The 17131-nt window shown below is 47.0% G+C and overlaps 1 protein-coding gene across 2 annotated transcripts in view; it reads right to left on the bottom strand.

The window, feature by feature from the left end:
* The window catches only part of itga11a (integrin, alpha 11a), a 197126-nt gene that overhangs the window by 124796 nt on the left and 55199 nt on the right, over nt 1-17131 (bottom strand). For both annotated transcript variants that reach the window (XM_072565257.1, XM_072565258.1), the window contains exons 5-7: nt 7349-7463; nt 7006-7133; nt 3599-3747 (exon numbers count right to left, since the gene is read on the bottom strand). In XM_072565257.1, the coding sequence (XP_072421358.1) occupies nt 3599-3747; nt 7006-7133; nt 7349-7463 (392 nt within the window). The remainder of the gene's footprint in view (nt 1-3598; nt 3748-7005; nt 7134-7348; nt 7464-17131) is intronic.

Raw genomic sequence — 17131 nt, 5'->3', positions numbered from 1 at the left:
AACAACTGACCGCTACCCGCTAACCACTCCCTGATGCATCTGACCACTGCCCACTCCCCGACACAACTGAACGTTTCCCACAGCCCACTCCCTGACACAACTGACCGCTCCCAAAGCCCAAAACAACTGCCCACTGCCCACTCCCCGAGACACTAACCACTGCCCACTGCCCAATACAGCTGACCGCTGCCCTCTCCCCCAAACAACTGACCACTACCCACTCCCTGCCAGAACTGCCCACTGCCCAATGTTCACTGCCCAACACAACTGCCCACTGCCCACTGTCCACTGCCCGACACAACTGACCACTGCCCACTGCCCAACACAACTGATCACTACCCACTCCCAAATACAGCTGACCGCTACCGACTACCCACTTCCCGACACAACTGACCATTGCCCACTCCCCGATACATCTGACCACTGCCCACTCCCCGATACACTGCCCACTGCCCACTCCCCGACACAACAGACCACTACCCACTCCCGAATACAGCTGACCTCTGCCCACTGCCCGACACAACTGACCACTGTCCACTCCCGGGCTGTAGCCGGACCAGCCTGTGAGCGGCCGGAGCAGATGACTGACCGTGATTAAGGTCCCGGGGAAATGTGTGGACTGGGCCCCTGACCAGTGCTACTGGGACACCATCCCAAACTCTAACCCACCCCAGCCCCATCTCACCAACTGGACTGAGGCCCAGCCCCAACCCAGTTTCCGAAACCGCCATTGGTTGGACAAATGTGCTGTGCGTTGGCCGCACGGGCAGCTGGCACATGGTGTCAGGGTCTGATCGGTCTCAGTGTGTCTTAAAGCAAGGTGACCACCCCCAGACGTGGCTCCTGACTGACCAGTCACCCGTCTGCATGTCCGAGTAAAACAGAACCACGATCCGACCCTGACTGAGACTCCAGCTAACAGGCACAGCGAGGCGAGGGAAGGCAAGAGAAGGTGAGGCGAGGTGAGGTGAGGGAAGGTGAGGTGAGGGAAGATAAGGTTAAGGAAGGCAAGACAAGGAAAGGCAAGCCGAGGGAAGGTGAGGTGAGGGAAAGCAAGGGAACGTGATGGAAGGGAAGGGAAGGTGAGGGAAGGTGAGGTGAGGGAAAGCGAGGGAAGGTGATGGGAGGGAAGGGAAGGTGATGGAAGGGAAGGGAAGGTGAGGGAAGGTGAGGTGAGGGAAGGTGAGAGAACGTGAGGCAAGGGAAGGTGAGGGACGGTGAAGCGTGGAATGGTGAGGGAAGGTGAGGGAAGGTGAGGCAAGGGAAGGTGAGGGAAGGTGAGGTGAGGGAAGATAAGGTGTAGGAAGGCAAGACAAGGAAAGGCAAGCCAAGGGAAGGTGAGGTGAGGGAAAGCGAGGGAAGGTGAGGGAAGGGAAGTGAAGATGAGAGAAGGTGAGATGAGGGAAGGTGAGAGAACGTGAGGCAAAGGAAGGTGAGGGACCGTGAAGCGTGGGATGGTGAGGGAAGGTGAGGTGAGGGAAGGTGAGGGAAGGTGAGGTAAGGCGAGGGAAGGTGAGGTAAGGCGAGGGAAGGTGAGGTGAGGGAAGGTGAGTTGAGGTGAGGTAAATCAGGGAATGCTGGGAACTTGTAGGCAAATGCTAAGTGATCGAATGTTAAGCAAGTGAGGGAGTAAGTGAGCAGCCCTGGGATGGTCCCTGCTCCAGTCTGGGACCTGGCTACCTGTCAGTGTCAGAAGTGCGCCCCCTGCAGCCTGTCAATGATGGTCACTGGGGGGGCCCCCTGCCAAGCAGGTCTGTCCTCCCCGTGTATCCTGCAAGGGGTGAGAGAGGTACTGTGAGAACAGAGTCATAGAGCCATAGAAATCCACAGCACAGATAAAGGCCCATCAGCCCATTGAGACTCTGCCAGTGAAAAACAACCACGGAACCATTCTAATCCCAGTGCCCAGCATTGCCCTCTTGCCTTGTATGCCAGGATCATGAGAGATTGACAATATTGGTTACCAGTATCTGAGGTACGAATGGCTGGTGCCCATGGACGATATCATGGAGATACAGTTTGATGCCGAGGAAGATGGAGACTGTTCACAGCCAGCCCAGGGAACTGAACTGCTCGGATGCCGACATGGAGAATTCTCAGTGTCTGCTTTATTCAGGCGTTAGGTAAGACAGGAAGCCGCACATTAATGAAGCGGGTGCAGTTAATAAAGTGGAAAAATATGTTGCTGGAAAAGCGCAGCAGGTCAGGCAGCATCCAAGGAGCAGGAGAATCGACGTTTCGGGCATAAGCCCTTCTTCAGGAATTCCTGAAGAAGGGCTTATGCCCGAAACGTCGATTCTCCTGCTCCTTGGATGCTGCCTGACCTGCTGCACTTTTCCAGCAACACATTTTTCAGCTCTGATCTCCAGCATCTGCAGTCCTCACTTTCTCACAGTTAATAAAGTGTTTAAGCAACAACAATCCCCCTTAATTACAACACACTGCTGCCCAGGGAGAAAGCCCCCTTGCTGCCTGGAACCTGCTGAAGAGATGCAGTGAGTTGCTGCTGACATTGAGACAGACACATCCCACCCAATTCCACCACATTCCCACCTTTTCTGAATCGACCCCTCAAATTTTACATGTTACATTTAAATGTTGATCTTGCTCTTTGTGGACCTTCTCTGCAACCATTACATTGTATTCCTCACTCTGTTCTATTACCTTAATACACTTTGTATGGTGTCACTTGCCTGTGGAATGCTCTGCCCCAGAGGGCAGTGGAGGCCAATTCTCTGGATTCATTTAAGAAAGAGTTGGTTAGAGCTCTCAAGGATAGTGGAATCAATGGTTATGGAAGTAAGGCAGGAACAGGATACTGATTAAGAATGATCAGCCATGATCATATTGAATGGTGGTGCAGGCTCGAAGGGCAGAATGGCCTACTCCTGCACCTATTGTCTATTATCTATTGTCTATTGTACCGCATGCAAAACAAAACCTTTCACTGTACTGAGGGACATCTGACAATAATAAATCAAATCCAATCATCACTCCACTCATCGTCTCTGTGGGCAGCATAGAAGACAATTTTTGCACAGCAAGGTCCCACAGATAACAAAATGATAGTCAGCTTACTCTCCTGAATAAAGAAGGTTCAGAAGAGATTAGCTAGAGCTGCTTAATATCATCGTTAACATTTAGCTTGAGAAAATAAAGCGATATAGTGAAAACCAGTGGACACAGCTTTAATGTAATGGGTAAGAGAACCAGAAACAGAGTTTCCATCAGCCAGGTTTTTTTTAAAAATTCTTCCATGGGACGAGGGCTGTACTGGCTGTGCCAGCGTTTATTGCCAGGGGGCAATTAAGAGTCAACAACATTGTTGTGGGTCTGGAGTCACGTGGAGGCCAGACCAGGGAAGGATGGCAGATTTCCTTCCCTAAAGGATATTAGTGAACCAGATGGGTTTTTCTGACAATCACCAATGGTTTGATGGTCATCACAGACTCTCAATTCCAGATTTGTACTGGATTCAATTTCCACTGTCTTCCACAGAGGGATTCGAATGTAGGGTACACACACTCAGTAGTAGCTTTCAGCTAGTGTCTTTCACCCATTTATTTTAGATTTCAATTAGGGCCTTCGATGTCCTTACCGTGCGATCTCGATGCCATGTGCTGTGTTGGTTTCTGTCCCTCCTCGTTGCTGGATATTCCTGGCAGCCTTGACAACATCATGAACAGACTTGTAGTCCCTCAGCTCAAACTCATGAACAGCGGTCTCTCCGTACTGCACAATGGCCAGCTGGGGAACAGGTACAGTGGGTAAACCAACACAGGAGGTGCACAGGCCCCACGCTGACCCTCCCCTCCTCCTCAGAGCCTTGCCAACCTCTAACTTCACCTGGTCACCTGCATTTCCTCTCCTGCCCATGAGTCACCTGCCCAGTACCAGTGACAACATGTTAGCTTCAAACTGTGCAATACAGGCTGTTGTATTGTTGTTTTATATCTTAATCAATCTATTTCCTTATCTCCCACTTTTAATGAACGTTATAATGCTGACCAATATGTTCTCATAAAGAGACAGAGCCATGGAGGTCGACAGCACCGATAAAGACCCTTCCGCCCATCAAGTCTGTGCAGGACAAAAACTTTGTTTCAATTTACAGAACAACTTACTTCATCTAGAATTGACTTTTTGTAAACTAGGTAGGTATTAAAAATAAATATTTACTGTAAAGTTCTTTCTTGAGCGATTGAATCAAACTAAGTCAGAGAGTCATCGAGATGTACAGCATGGAAGCAGACCCTTTGGTTCAATTCATCCATACCGACCAGATTTCCTAAATTAACCCAGTCCCATTTGCCAGCATGTGGCCCAGATAGCTCTAAACCCCTCCTATTCATATAGCCATCCAAATGCCTTTTAAATGTTGTGGTTGTACCAGCCTCCACCACTTCCTCTGATAGCTCATTCCACACATACACACCACTGTCTATGTGAAAAATTTGCCCCATAGGTCATTTTAAAATCTTTCCCCTCTCACCTCAAACCTAATTGTGGACTTGCCAATCCCGGAGAAAAGAACGTGTCTATTTACCCTATCCATGCCCCTCATGATTTTATAAATCTCTACAAGGTCACCCCTTAGCCTCTGATGCTCCGGGGAAAACAGTCCCAGCCTATTCAGCCCCTCCCTATAGCTCAAACCCTCCAAGCCTGGCAACATCCTTGTAAATCTTTTCTGAACCCTTTCAAGTTTCACAACATCCTTTCTGTAGGAGGGAGACCAGAATTGCACACAATATTCCAAAGGTGGCCGAACCGATGTCCTGTACAGTTGCATCATGACCTTCCAACCCTCAATGCTTTGAACAAACAAGACAAGCGTGAAAAGTATGAAGTTTACAAGCAGTGACATTCGTGAGGAGTCATGTATTTCGCATACTGTCCTTGCAACTTTGGGATCTATACTCCGCTCTGGCCAGAACTGATAGGTTGAAAGACCCCTTATGCTGCCAGTTATTGTGGATTTACATTTCCTCCTTGTGCTACCAGATACAGGAGTAAAGCGGGGGGGCTTTGCCTGAATCTCAACCCAGTATCCATTATGTGTGATCCCAGAGAGTGAGGGTCAATGGGCAAGTCAATCATGAACCTAACTCACTTGATCATCACCCACTCTTACACAGCAGGCTCAGTGCTCACTGCCTAGTGATTACAGGCTGAAGCCTTGGCTCTGTTTCCTTTAGCACTGAATGCTGAGCCTGAGCATAGTAACAGGGATTTTTACCGAAGAATCCTGCTCATCAATACCTTGGTGAGGTGGACAGCTACATTATGGCCAATATATCTTAGAGTCACCAGTGATGAATATATTTTATAAGATCACAACATATAGGAACAGGAGCAGGCTATTTAGCCCATCAAGGCCATCAATAGGATCATGGCTGAGCCAACACCCCTCACTTTCCTGCCCTTTCCCCATAACCCTCAATTCCTGACTGATCAAGAATCTATCTCTCTCAGCCTTAAACATTCACAAGGACTGTGCCCCCACAACTCTCTGCGGTGAGGAGCTCCAAAGCCCTCAACTTTCTGAGAGAAGGAATTCCTCCTCATCTCAGTCGTCCATTGGTGCCTGTTCATTCTGAGACTGTGCCCTCTGATCCTAGACTCGCTCATGATAAAGCATTTCCTGATTCTTTCCTGAAATACAGGGCCCAAAACTGCTCACATTCCCCCAGATGTGGTCTCCCCAGCACCTTGAACTCTTATACTCCAATCCCCTCAGGAATACGGACCAACATTCCATTAGCCTTCCTGATTACCTGCTGCTGCTGTATGCTAGCTTTCTGTGTTTCATGGACAAGATCCCCCAAGTCCCTTTGTGCTGTAGTTTTCTGCATCTTTCTTCTATTTAAATAGAACTCTGTTCTTATTTCTCCCTTCCACAAAATGAACAACTTCACATTTATCCACACTTTGCTCCATTTGCTAACAATTTGCCTACTTTAGGTGCCTCCATCTCTCTGTAAACTGTATCCCTCTCACAACTTGCCTTTCCATCTATTTTTGTACTGTCTGTAAATCTGGCTACAGTGCATTCACTTCCTTCTTCCAAGTCATTAAGATATATTGTAAATGGTTGTGGTGCCAGCACTGATCCCTGTGGAACCCCCACTGGTTACAGGTCGCCAACCTGAAAAAGAACCCTTTATCCCCACGCACTGTTTTCAACCCATGAGGCAATTCTCAACCTGTACCAATGTATTACCTCCAGCACCTGGACTCTTAACCATCTGTGAGGTATCTTGCTGAACACCTTCTGGGAGTCCGAATGCCACATAGTTACTGGTTCCCCTCTCTCCACTCTCTGGTTGACGCTTCCTCAAAGAACTCTAATAAATTATTCAGACACAATTTTCCCTTTCATGAAGTCTTGCTTGATTAGATTATAAGTTTTTCAAATGATCTGCTATTGCTTCCTTAATAATTGAATCAAACATTTTGCCAACGATGGATATTAAGCTCATTAGTTTTAGTTTTGAATAAGTTTTATTTTATATTCGCAAGTTCTATAACATGCCTCTGCATGCTTTTTCCCATCACCCGATCACCTACAGCAATTTTCACCTGATAACTACTCTTAGTAATTCATCTGCTTTTTCTCCAATTGATTAATTTACGTGCAGAGCCATTGAGGGCAATGCAATAACATGAAACATGTTGGAGAGAGGGAGAGGGTGACATCAAAATTGAGTTGGATGGGGCGGTAAATCACTCTACCCATCTTGTGTCCACATTACTCTAAAAGCATCAAGGATGTTAGTGGATAATTATGTGATCCCTGTCTAACAACACTGGAGCATGAATGAATTTTTTAGCTTATTAAATCACTTCTTAGATTGGTGACCTTCCAGCCTTTATCCTTGATCCTTAACTTCCTTGAAAGAGAAGCTCTCAATGCCCCCGAGCTGTTCATTGTAATAGGTGACAAATCCCAGCCTACAGGCCTCACATTGGATTCACATTAAACAGGAAATGTTTTGTGCTCACCCGTATCTGGCCAGGTCCAATGTAAAATTTCTTCAGGATATTGATTAGGAAGTTCTGGACTTCATACCAAGGGTAAATGCTGTTGGAGCCATCTAAAACGATCACAATGTCCATAAAGGTCTCACAGCCTATGGAGAGAATCAAGTCAATGTCAATGTCATGCCTTGGCTGTTGGTTATATCGGATGGCTGGCCTATAGACATGCTGCTTCAAGCCAAGCGCCTTTGTTTGTTATTCCCTCAGACTGAAAGCAGATCATGCGACACAGGCAGGAAAACAGACACTCCGTTAACGAATAAAGCACGCATGCAACTTGAGAGCGGGAGAGACAGGCTTGTCATACGCTGGATGGCGGGTGCGAAGGCCCGGGCACTTTTGAAGTTGGAGCTGATTTTGCAGCAGATCCCAGGGCTGTAGTAGGAGCTCCCACACTCATGGGACCACAGCGGCCCACAGGTCTGTGGAGAAAGCAAGGAAAGAGGTGAAATATCAACACGAGTGCTGGAAGTCTGTCAGTCCTCTGAGATGTATCATTCTCCAACAACCTCTGCATGTCTAATCAACCTGTTTAGAGATGTTATTACATACCTCCAGAGAAGGTGGGATTGAACCTGAGTCTCTGGCTCAGAGGTAGGGTGCACTACCACAAATTGTACTATAGATATTTTCCCCAATCAACCTGTTTAGACTTATGATTACACATCTCTGGAGAAGGAGGGACTTGAACCCCACTCTCCTAGCTCAGAGGTAGGGACACTATCCCCGTGCTATAAGAACCCCTTTGCACAGCTGCCACCATGAGGCACCGAATTTCTTGCAGACGATGTTGATGATAAACCAAGTGACGTTATCAATCATCTAATTCTGGCCTCCTAACCATTACTGATTTTAATCGCTTCACCACTGGTGGTCATGCCCTTACCTATCAAGGTCCTAATGTCCAAACTTCCCTCTTCATACCTGCCCACATTTCTTTTCTCTCTTTCCCCTTTTGAAATCCTTTTTAAAACCTGCCCTCTTCAACCCATTCTGTGTATCTGATTTAATATCTGGAATAAAAAAGACAGCTTTGTAACCACATAACCAGCATAAACTGTTGTACAAGCTCATCTGGTTCACGAAATTCCTTCAGGGATGGAAACTGCCATCCTTACCTGGTCAGGTCTACATGTGACTCCAGACCCACAGCAATGTGGTTGACACATTGGGCAATTAGGGATGAGCAATGAATGTGGCCTAGCCAGCCATGTTATGATTGTATGAATAGATAGGAATATCTCGTTTGGACCTCTATGAAATTTCTTGTGAATTTGAACCTTCTCCCTCTGTCTGGGTGGGTTTCCTCCGGGTGCTCTGGTTTCCTCCCACACTCCAAAGATGTGCACGTTAGGTGAATTGGCCATGCTAAATTGCCCATAGTGCTCGGTGCATTAGTTAAAGGGGGGTGGGAAAGTCTGCGGAGGGTCGCTGTGGACTGATTGGGCCGAAGGGCCTGTTTCCACACTGTAGGGAATCTAATTGAAATGTCTTGTGGTAAATTCCTACATTAAAGGTGCTCTATAAATGCAAATTGTTGTTGTTGCTGTTGTTGTTATTCCTTGGATTTAAGGCATCTTGGTTTAATCGATCAGGGTCACAATAAGTCACCAAACAGTACCACGAAATTAGAAAAGTAATTGCCTTTGGACATCAGTAATACAGTACTCCAACAATGAGTTCAGACTCAAAGGACATTTTCATTGAAGCAACAGAATACGAATTGCAAATACATTCAAATTTCATCGCAAATGACTACATCAGTGTGAGGCCTAAAAGCCTTTGGCTTTACACTAACACACTGTCATTGTTGGAACAGACCCAACTCCAAAACTGTTCCTTATTTTCGTTCTCTGGCCCTTTAAGAAAGAAAATGTGAGAAATTCTGGGATGGAAGCAGGAGGTGTGTCTCCCCAGAAGGAAGGGCCAGAGATCTCAATCTCACCGAACAGACTGTGCCTGAGTTATTCAGTCTCCTCCCTCACCTTCACAAGGCTGAGGGTTTCCCTTTGGCTTTGACCCAGATCCAGGAAACAGTTCACCAGAGTGGGGCCCAGTTTGGAATGGTGCGCTTGTGGCTGACATGTTTTGCAGCGTGAGCATATCTAACTCATTTCAGCCTCGGTCCCTGCAGCTGGTTAATTCCCCAGATTCAGTCAGCACCTCCCCCATGTCAGGAATGTGATCCAACTGCATAGACAATGAAGTGACATGGCAAATTGGGCCTGGGGAGGCCATTCAGCCCATCGAAACTGCTCTGCCATTCAGCTAAATCACGGCTGGTCATAGAAATCATAGAATCCTAACAGTGCAGAAGGAGACCATTCAGCCCATTGAGTCCTTACTGAACCCCTAGAGAGCAAACTTACCCTATCCCCGTAACCTCATATTTAGCCAGGCAAGTCCACCAAGCCTGGTTTGAAACCCCTGCATTAGCCGGTATGTATCACTCTCTTGTTGTTTTGCCAGTGACCCCTCCCAGACTTGCCTGCGATGTTGGGATGAGGGTTTGGGATCAGACTGAGCTGCGATACCCTGCAGGTTGAATTAGCTCTCCAAACTTCCCAATGGCACTGGAGGTACAAGCACCTGGGCACTGTATTAGCATGTTGGTTAGACACACCTGGGCACTGTGTTAGAATGTTGGTTAGACACACCTGGGCACTGTGTAGGAATGTTGGTTAGACACACTGGGCACTGTAGAGGAATATTGGTTAGACAACCTGGGCACCGTGTTGGAATGTTGGTTAGACAAACCTGGGCACTGTGTTAGAATGTTGGTTAGTCACACCTGGGCACTGTGTTAGAATGTTGGTTAGTCACACCTGGGCACTGTGTTGGAATGTTGGTTAGACAAACCTGGGCACCGTGTTGGAATGTTGGTTAGACACACCTGGGCACTGTGTAGGAATGTTGGTTAGACACACCTGGGCAATGTGTAGAAATGTTGGTTAGACACACCTGGGCATTGTATTGGAATGTTGGTTAGACAAACCTGGGCACTGTGTTGGAATGTTGGTTAGACACACCTGGGCACTGTGTTAGAATGTTGGTTAGACACACCTGGGCACTGTGTTGGAATGTTGGTTAGACACACCTGGGCACTGTTTTGGTATGTTGGTTAGACATCTGGGCACTGTGTTAGAATGCTGGTTAGATACCTGGCCACTGTGTAGGAATATTGGTTAGACACACCTGGGCACTGTGTTAGAATGTTGGTTAGACACACCTGGGCACTGTGTTGGAATGTTGGTTAGACACATCTGGGCAGTGTGCAGGAATGTTGGTTAGACACACCTGGGCACTGTGTTGGAATGTTAGTTAGACACACCTGGGCACTGTGTTGGAATGTTTGTTAGACAAACCTGGGCACGGTGTTGGAATGTTGGTTAGACCCCTGGGCACCGTGTAGGACTGTTGGTTAGACACACCTGGGCACTGTGTTAGACTGTTGGTTAGACACACCTGGGCACTGTGTTGGAAAGTTGGTTAGACACACCTGGGCACGGTGTTATAATGTTGGTTAGACACATCTGGGCACTGTGTTGGAACGTTATTTAGACACACCTGGGCACTGTGTATTGGAATGTTGGTTAGACACACCAGGGCACTTTGTTGGAATTTTGGTTAGACACACCTGGGCACTGTGTTGGAATGTTGGTTAGACACACCTGGGCACTGTGTTGGAATGTTGGTTAGACCCCTGGGCACTGTGTTGGTACATTTGTTATTGACCTGGGCACTGTGTTGGAATGTTGGTTAGACACACCTGGGCACTGTGTTAGAATGTTGGTTAGATACACCTGGGCACTGTGTTGGAATGTTTGTTAGACACACCTGGGCACTGTGTTAGACTGTTGGTTAGACACACCTGGGCACTGTGTTGGAAGGTTGGTTAGACACACCTGGGCACGGTGTTATAATGTTGGTTAGACACATCTGGGCACTGTGTTGGAACGTTATTTAGACACACCTGGGCACTGTGTATTGGAATGTTGGTTAGACACACCTGGGCACTGTGTTGGAATGTTGGTTAGACAAACCTGGGCACGGTGTTGGAATGTTGGTTAGACACCTGGGCACCGTGTAGGACTGTTGGTTAGACACACCTGGGCACTGTGTTAGACTGTTGGTTAGACACACCTGGGCACTGTGTTGGAAGGTTGGTTAGACACACCTGGGCACGGTGTTATAATGTTGGTTAGACACATCTGGGCACTGTGTTGGAACGTTATTTAGACACACCTGGGCACTGTGTATTGGAATGTTGGTTAGACACACCTGGGCACTTTGTTGGAATTTTGGTTAGGCACACCTGGGCACTGTTTTGGAATGTTGGTTAGACACACCTGGGCACTGTGTTGGAATGTTGGTTAGACATACCTGGGCACTGTGTTAGAATGTTGGTTAGACACACCTGGGCACTGTGTTGGAATGTTGGTTAGACACACCTGGGCACTGTGTTCGAATGTTAGTTAGACACACCTGGGTACTGTGTTAGAATGTTGGTTAGACACACCTGGGCACTGTGTTAGAATGTTAGTTAGACACACTTGGGCACTGAGTTGGAATGTTGGTTAGACACACCTGGGCACTGTGTTGGAATGTTAGTTAGACACACTTGGGCACTGAGTTGGAATGTTGGTTAGACACATCTGGGCACTGTGTTCGAATGTTAGTTAGACACACTTGGGCACTGAGTTGGAATGTTGGTTAGACACATCTGGGCACTGTGTTGGAACGTTATTTAGACACACCTGGGCACTGTGTTAGAGTGTTGGTTAGACACACCTGGGCACCGTGTTGGAATGTTGATTAGACACCTGGACACTATGTTGGAATGTTGGTTAGACACACCTGGGCACTGTGTAAGAATGTTGGTTAGACACCCCTGGGCACTGTGTTAGAATGTTGTTTAGACACACCTGGGCACTGTGTAGGAATGTTGGTTAGACACACCTGGGCACTGTGTTAGAATGTTGGTTAGACACACCTGGGCACTGTGTTGGAATGTTGGTTAGACAAATCTGGGCACTGTGTTGGAATGTTGGTTAGACACACCTGGGCACTCTGTTGGAATGTTGGTTAGACCCCTGGGCACTGTGTTGGTACATTTGTTATTGACCTGGGCACTGTGTTGGAATGTTGGTTAGACACACCTGGGCACTGTGTTAGAATGTTGGTTAGATACACCTGGGCACTGTGTTGGAATGTAGATTAGACACACCTCGGCACTGTGTTGGAATGTTTGGTAGACAAACCTGGGCACGGTGTTGGAATGTTGGTTAGACCCCTGGGCACCGTGTAGGACTGTTGGTTAGACACACCTGGGCACTGTGTTAGACTGTTGGTTAGACACACCTGGGCACTGTGTTGGAAGGTTGGTTAGACACACCTGGGCACTGTGTTATAATGTTGGTTAGACACACCTGGGTACTGTGTTAGAATGTTGGTTAGACACATCTGGGCACTGTGTTGGAACGTTATTTAGACACACCTGGGCACTGTGTTTGGAATGTTGGTTCAACACACCTGGACACTATGTTGGAATGTTGATTAGACACCTGGACACTATGTTGGAATGTTGGTTAGACACACCTGGGCACTGTGTTAGAATGTTGGTTAGACACCCCTGGGCACTGTGTTAGAATGTTGGTTAGACACCCCTGGGCACTGTGTTAGAATGTTGTTTAGACACAACTGGGCACTGTGTAAGAATGTTGGTTAGACACACCTGGGCACTGTGTTAGAATGTTGGTTAGACACCCCTGGGCACTGTGTTAGAATGTTGTTTAGACACACCTGGGCACTGTGTAAGAATGTTGGTTAGACACACCTGGGCACTGTGTTAGAATGTTGGTTAGACACCCCTGGGCACTGTGTTAGAATGTTGTTTAGACACACCTGGGCACTGTGTAAGAATGTTGGTTAGACACACCTGGGCACTGTGTTAGAGTGGTGGTTAGACACACCTGGGCACTGTGTAAGAATGTTGGTTAGACACACCTGGGCACTGTGTTAGAATGTTGGTTAGACACACCTGGGCACTGTGTTGGAATGTTGGTTAGACCCCTGGGCACTGTGTTGGTACATTTGTTATTGACCTGGGCACTGTGTTGGAATGTTGGTTAGACACACCTGGGCACTGTGTTAGAATGTTGGTTAGACACACCTGGGCACTGTCTTGGAATGTAGATTAGACACACCTGGGCACAGTGTTGGAATGTTGGTTAGACACACCTGGGCACTGTTTTGGAATGTCGGTTCGACATACCTGGGCACTGTGTTAGAATGTTGGTTAGACACATCTGGGCACTGTGTTGGAATGGTGGTTAGACCTACCTGCGCAATGTGTTAGAATGTTGGTTAGACACATCTGGGCGTTGTGTTGGAATGTTGGTTAGACACACCTGGGTACTGTTTTGGTATGTTGGTATGACATCTGGGCACTGTGTTAGAATGCTGGCTAGATACCTGGGCACTGTGTAGGAATGTTGGTTAGACACACCTGGGCACTGCATTGGAACGTTAATTAGACACACCTGGCCAGTGTGATGGAATATTGGTTAGACACACCTGGGCACCGTGTTGGAATGTTGGTTAGACACACCTGGGCACTGTGTTAAAATGTTGGTTAGACACACCTGGGCACTGTGTTGGAATGGTGGTTAGACCTAGCTGGGCACTCTGTTGGAATGTTGGTTAGACACATCTGGGCACTGTGTTGGAATGGTGGTTAGACCTAGCTGGGCACTGTGTTAGAATGTTGGTTAGACACACCTGGGCACTGTGTTGGAATGTTGGTTAGACACATCTGGGCACTGTGTTGGAATGATGGTTAGACATACCTGGGCACTGTGTTAGAATGTTGGTTAGACACATCTGGGCACTGTGTTGGAATGGTGGTTAGACCTACCTGGGCACTGTGTTAGAATGTTGGTTAGACACACCTGGGCGCTGTGGTGGGATGTTGGTTAGACATATATGGGCACTGTGTTGGAATGTTGGTTAGTCACACCTGGGCACTGTGTTAGAATGTTGGGTTGGACATACATGGGCACTGTGTTAGAATGTTGGTTAGACACATGTGGGCACTGTGTTGAAATGTTGGTTAGACACACCTGCGCACTGTGTTGCAATGTAAGTTAGATATCTGGGCACTGTGTTGGATTGGCATTGTGAATTCCTGATGAAGGGCTTTTGCCCGAAACATCGATTTTACTGCTCCTCAGATGCTACCTGAACTGCTGTGCTTATCCAGCACCACTAATCCAGAATCTGCTTTCCAGCACCTGCAGTCATTGTTTTACCACTGTGTTGGAATGTTGGTTAGACATACCTGGGCACTGTGTTAGAATGTTGGTTAGACACATCTGGGCACTGTGTTAGAATGGTGGTTAGACCTACCTGGGCACTGTGTTAGAATGTTGGTTAGACACACCTGGGCGCTGTGTTGGGATGTTGGTTAGACATATATGGGCACTGTGTTGGAATGTTGGTTAGACACACCTGGGCACTGTGTTGGAATGGTGGTTAGACACACCTGGGCACTGTGTTAGAATGTTGGTTAGACACACCTGGGCACTGTGTTAGAATGTTGGTTAGACACACCTGAGCACTGTGTAGGAATGTTGGTTAGACACAACTGGGCACTGTGTAGGAATGTTGGTTAGACACACCTGAGCACTGTGTAGGAATGTTGGTTAGACACACCTGGGCACTGTGTTGGAATGTTGGTTAGACACACCTGGGCACTGTGTTCGAATGTTAGTCAGTCACACTTGGGCACTGATTTGGAATCTTGGTTAGACACATCTGGGCACTGTGTTGGAACGTTATTTAGACACACCTGGGCACTGTGTTAGAATGTTGGTTAGACACATCTGGGCACTGTGTTGAACGTTATTTAGACATACCTGGGCACTGTGTATTTAAATGTTGGTTAGACACACCTGGGCACTGTGTTAGAATGCTGGTTAGACACACCTGGGCGCTGTGTTGGGATGTTGGTTAGACATATATGGGCACTGTGTTGGAATGTTGGTTAGACACACCTGGGCACTGTGTTGGAATGTTGGTTAGACACACCTGGGCACTGTGTTAGAATGTTGGTTAGACACACCTGGGCACTGTGTTGGAATGTTGGTTAGACACACCTGGGCACTTTGTTGGAATGTTGGTTAGACACACCTGGGCACTGTGTTAGAATATTGGTTAGACAAACCTGGGCACCGTGTTAGAATGTTGGTTAGACACGCCTGGACACTGTGTTAGAATGTTGGTTAGACACATTTGGGCACTGTGTTGGAATGTAGGTTAGACACACCTGGGCACGCTGTTATAACGTTGGTTAGACACACCTGGGCACTGCGTTGGAACATTAGTTAGACACACCTGGGCACGGTGATAGAATGTTGGTTAGGCACTGGCAGAACTGGCAGTGAACTTGAAGAGAGGGAAGAACTGTTGCAGGAAATCTCTTCGGTAAGACTATTGTTAAAAGTAAAGCACCTCACCGGTACAGAGTATTTGTGAAGCAATCGCCTTCATTAATGTTAACCAGCTCATTCACAACGGCAAGCCCCAGAAATGTCAGCAACTGGTTAAACATTTATTTGCAGTGCTGTTGATTGAGAGTTGAACACTAGCCAGTGCATCAGAACATTTCCTTGTTGTGCTGAGATCTTTAACATTCACGCAGCCAATACTTTTTGACCTAATGCCTCATTGAAAAGATAGTAACAGCAACTGAGGTGGGATCGTGCACTGATGGTCAAATCCAGCAGGTCTCCTTCCCCCTGCTTGGTATATAGTGGCCAGTAATCAAAATGATTCATGAATGTTCTTCCAGCTTACTCCCGTGGCACACAGAGATGCTGTGACAATAACTGAGTGATTCATGGCTCACCCTCCCTCTCCTTGATCCAGTTCCATTCCTGCACTTAATTAAAATCATACCAAGACACCAATTTGACTCAAAGACGAGAGTTGCACAGCACAGAACAGCATTTCCAACAGCTGGTTGGATTCCACAAATAAATGTGCCCGATAAAGAGCATGCTCAACATGCCATGAAGCTCTTAGAGTAGAATAATGAATATTTAGGACATTGTATGGTCCAAGATTGGGTGTGATGTCCTAAAGGCTGTGTAATCCCTAAAACACTGCAATTCCAGAAAGGTCAAGTGTTGGCAATCTTGAAACATTTTTATCCAATTGTGTGATTACCATGTCACAAAAGTATTGAAGAATGCTGAAGCAGCAGATTGAGTTTGATTTTGAAAGTCTCTACTGAATGCTGTCCCTTTCTCTGCATGTGGAGGTAAAACAGAAATTGAGTCAGATATCCACACCGAAATGTTTGTAAAACTCTTTCACAGCATGTGGGCATTGTTGGCTGGGCTAACAGTGAGCACTCATCCTTAATTGCCCCTTGAGAAGGTGCCTTGAGGAGTTGCCTTCTTGAACCGTTTCAGTCCATGAGCTGTCAGTAGATCCACAATACCCATAGAGAGGGAATTGCAGGATCTTGATCCAGCAACACTGAAGGAACATGACTGATATATTTTGGTGCTGGAGCTAGTTTTGACTGATCAGCAAGGCTGGTTTTGGAGAGGACGCTGCTGTTAGACACTATGGAATCATTTCTTTGGTAATAAGTGCAAAGTGAGGAGATGGGTTGGAGGGCTCAGAAACATTCCTCTCCTTATTCCAAAGGGCAATGATCCCATCTCCCTCTGAGAGATGGAATCTCCCTGGCTTTCAGAATCTTGGTGAGGAAGAGACTTTAATTTGTGCTCCAATGCTGTGAAGAATTCTGGACAAATACATCAGGACCAGCAGCTTTTCAGTTGTCAATAGGGATGTGTTTAATTCTTCCACAAAATCCAAAGCGGAAATGATTCACACTCTTGATGTTTCCATCAAGTTTCTTGAACATAACCACAGCACCTGGCACTGAAATCTTTATTTGTTTGAGCCTGTGACATTTGTCTCCAATGGCATTCAGTGATAACTGTATTGCCATATATTTTTGAAAATGGGGACAAACAATTACAGTGCCAGTTCGGCTCTGAGATTTCTCCTTCTG

The sequence above is a fragment of the Chiloscyllium punctatum genome, chromosome 48 (assembly GCF_047496795.1).
Source record: "Chiloscyllium punctatum isolate Juve2018m chromosome 48, sChiPun1.3, whole genome shotgun sequence".
Lineage (NCBI taxonomy): Eukaryota > Metazoa > Chordata > Chondrichthyes > Orectolobiformes > Hemiscylliidae > Chiloscyllium > Chiloscyllium punctatum.
Note: the sequence above shows the minus strand (reverse complement) of the source record. Positions and strands in the feature narration are given on the sequence as shown.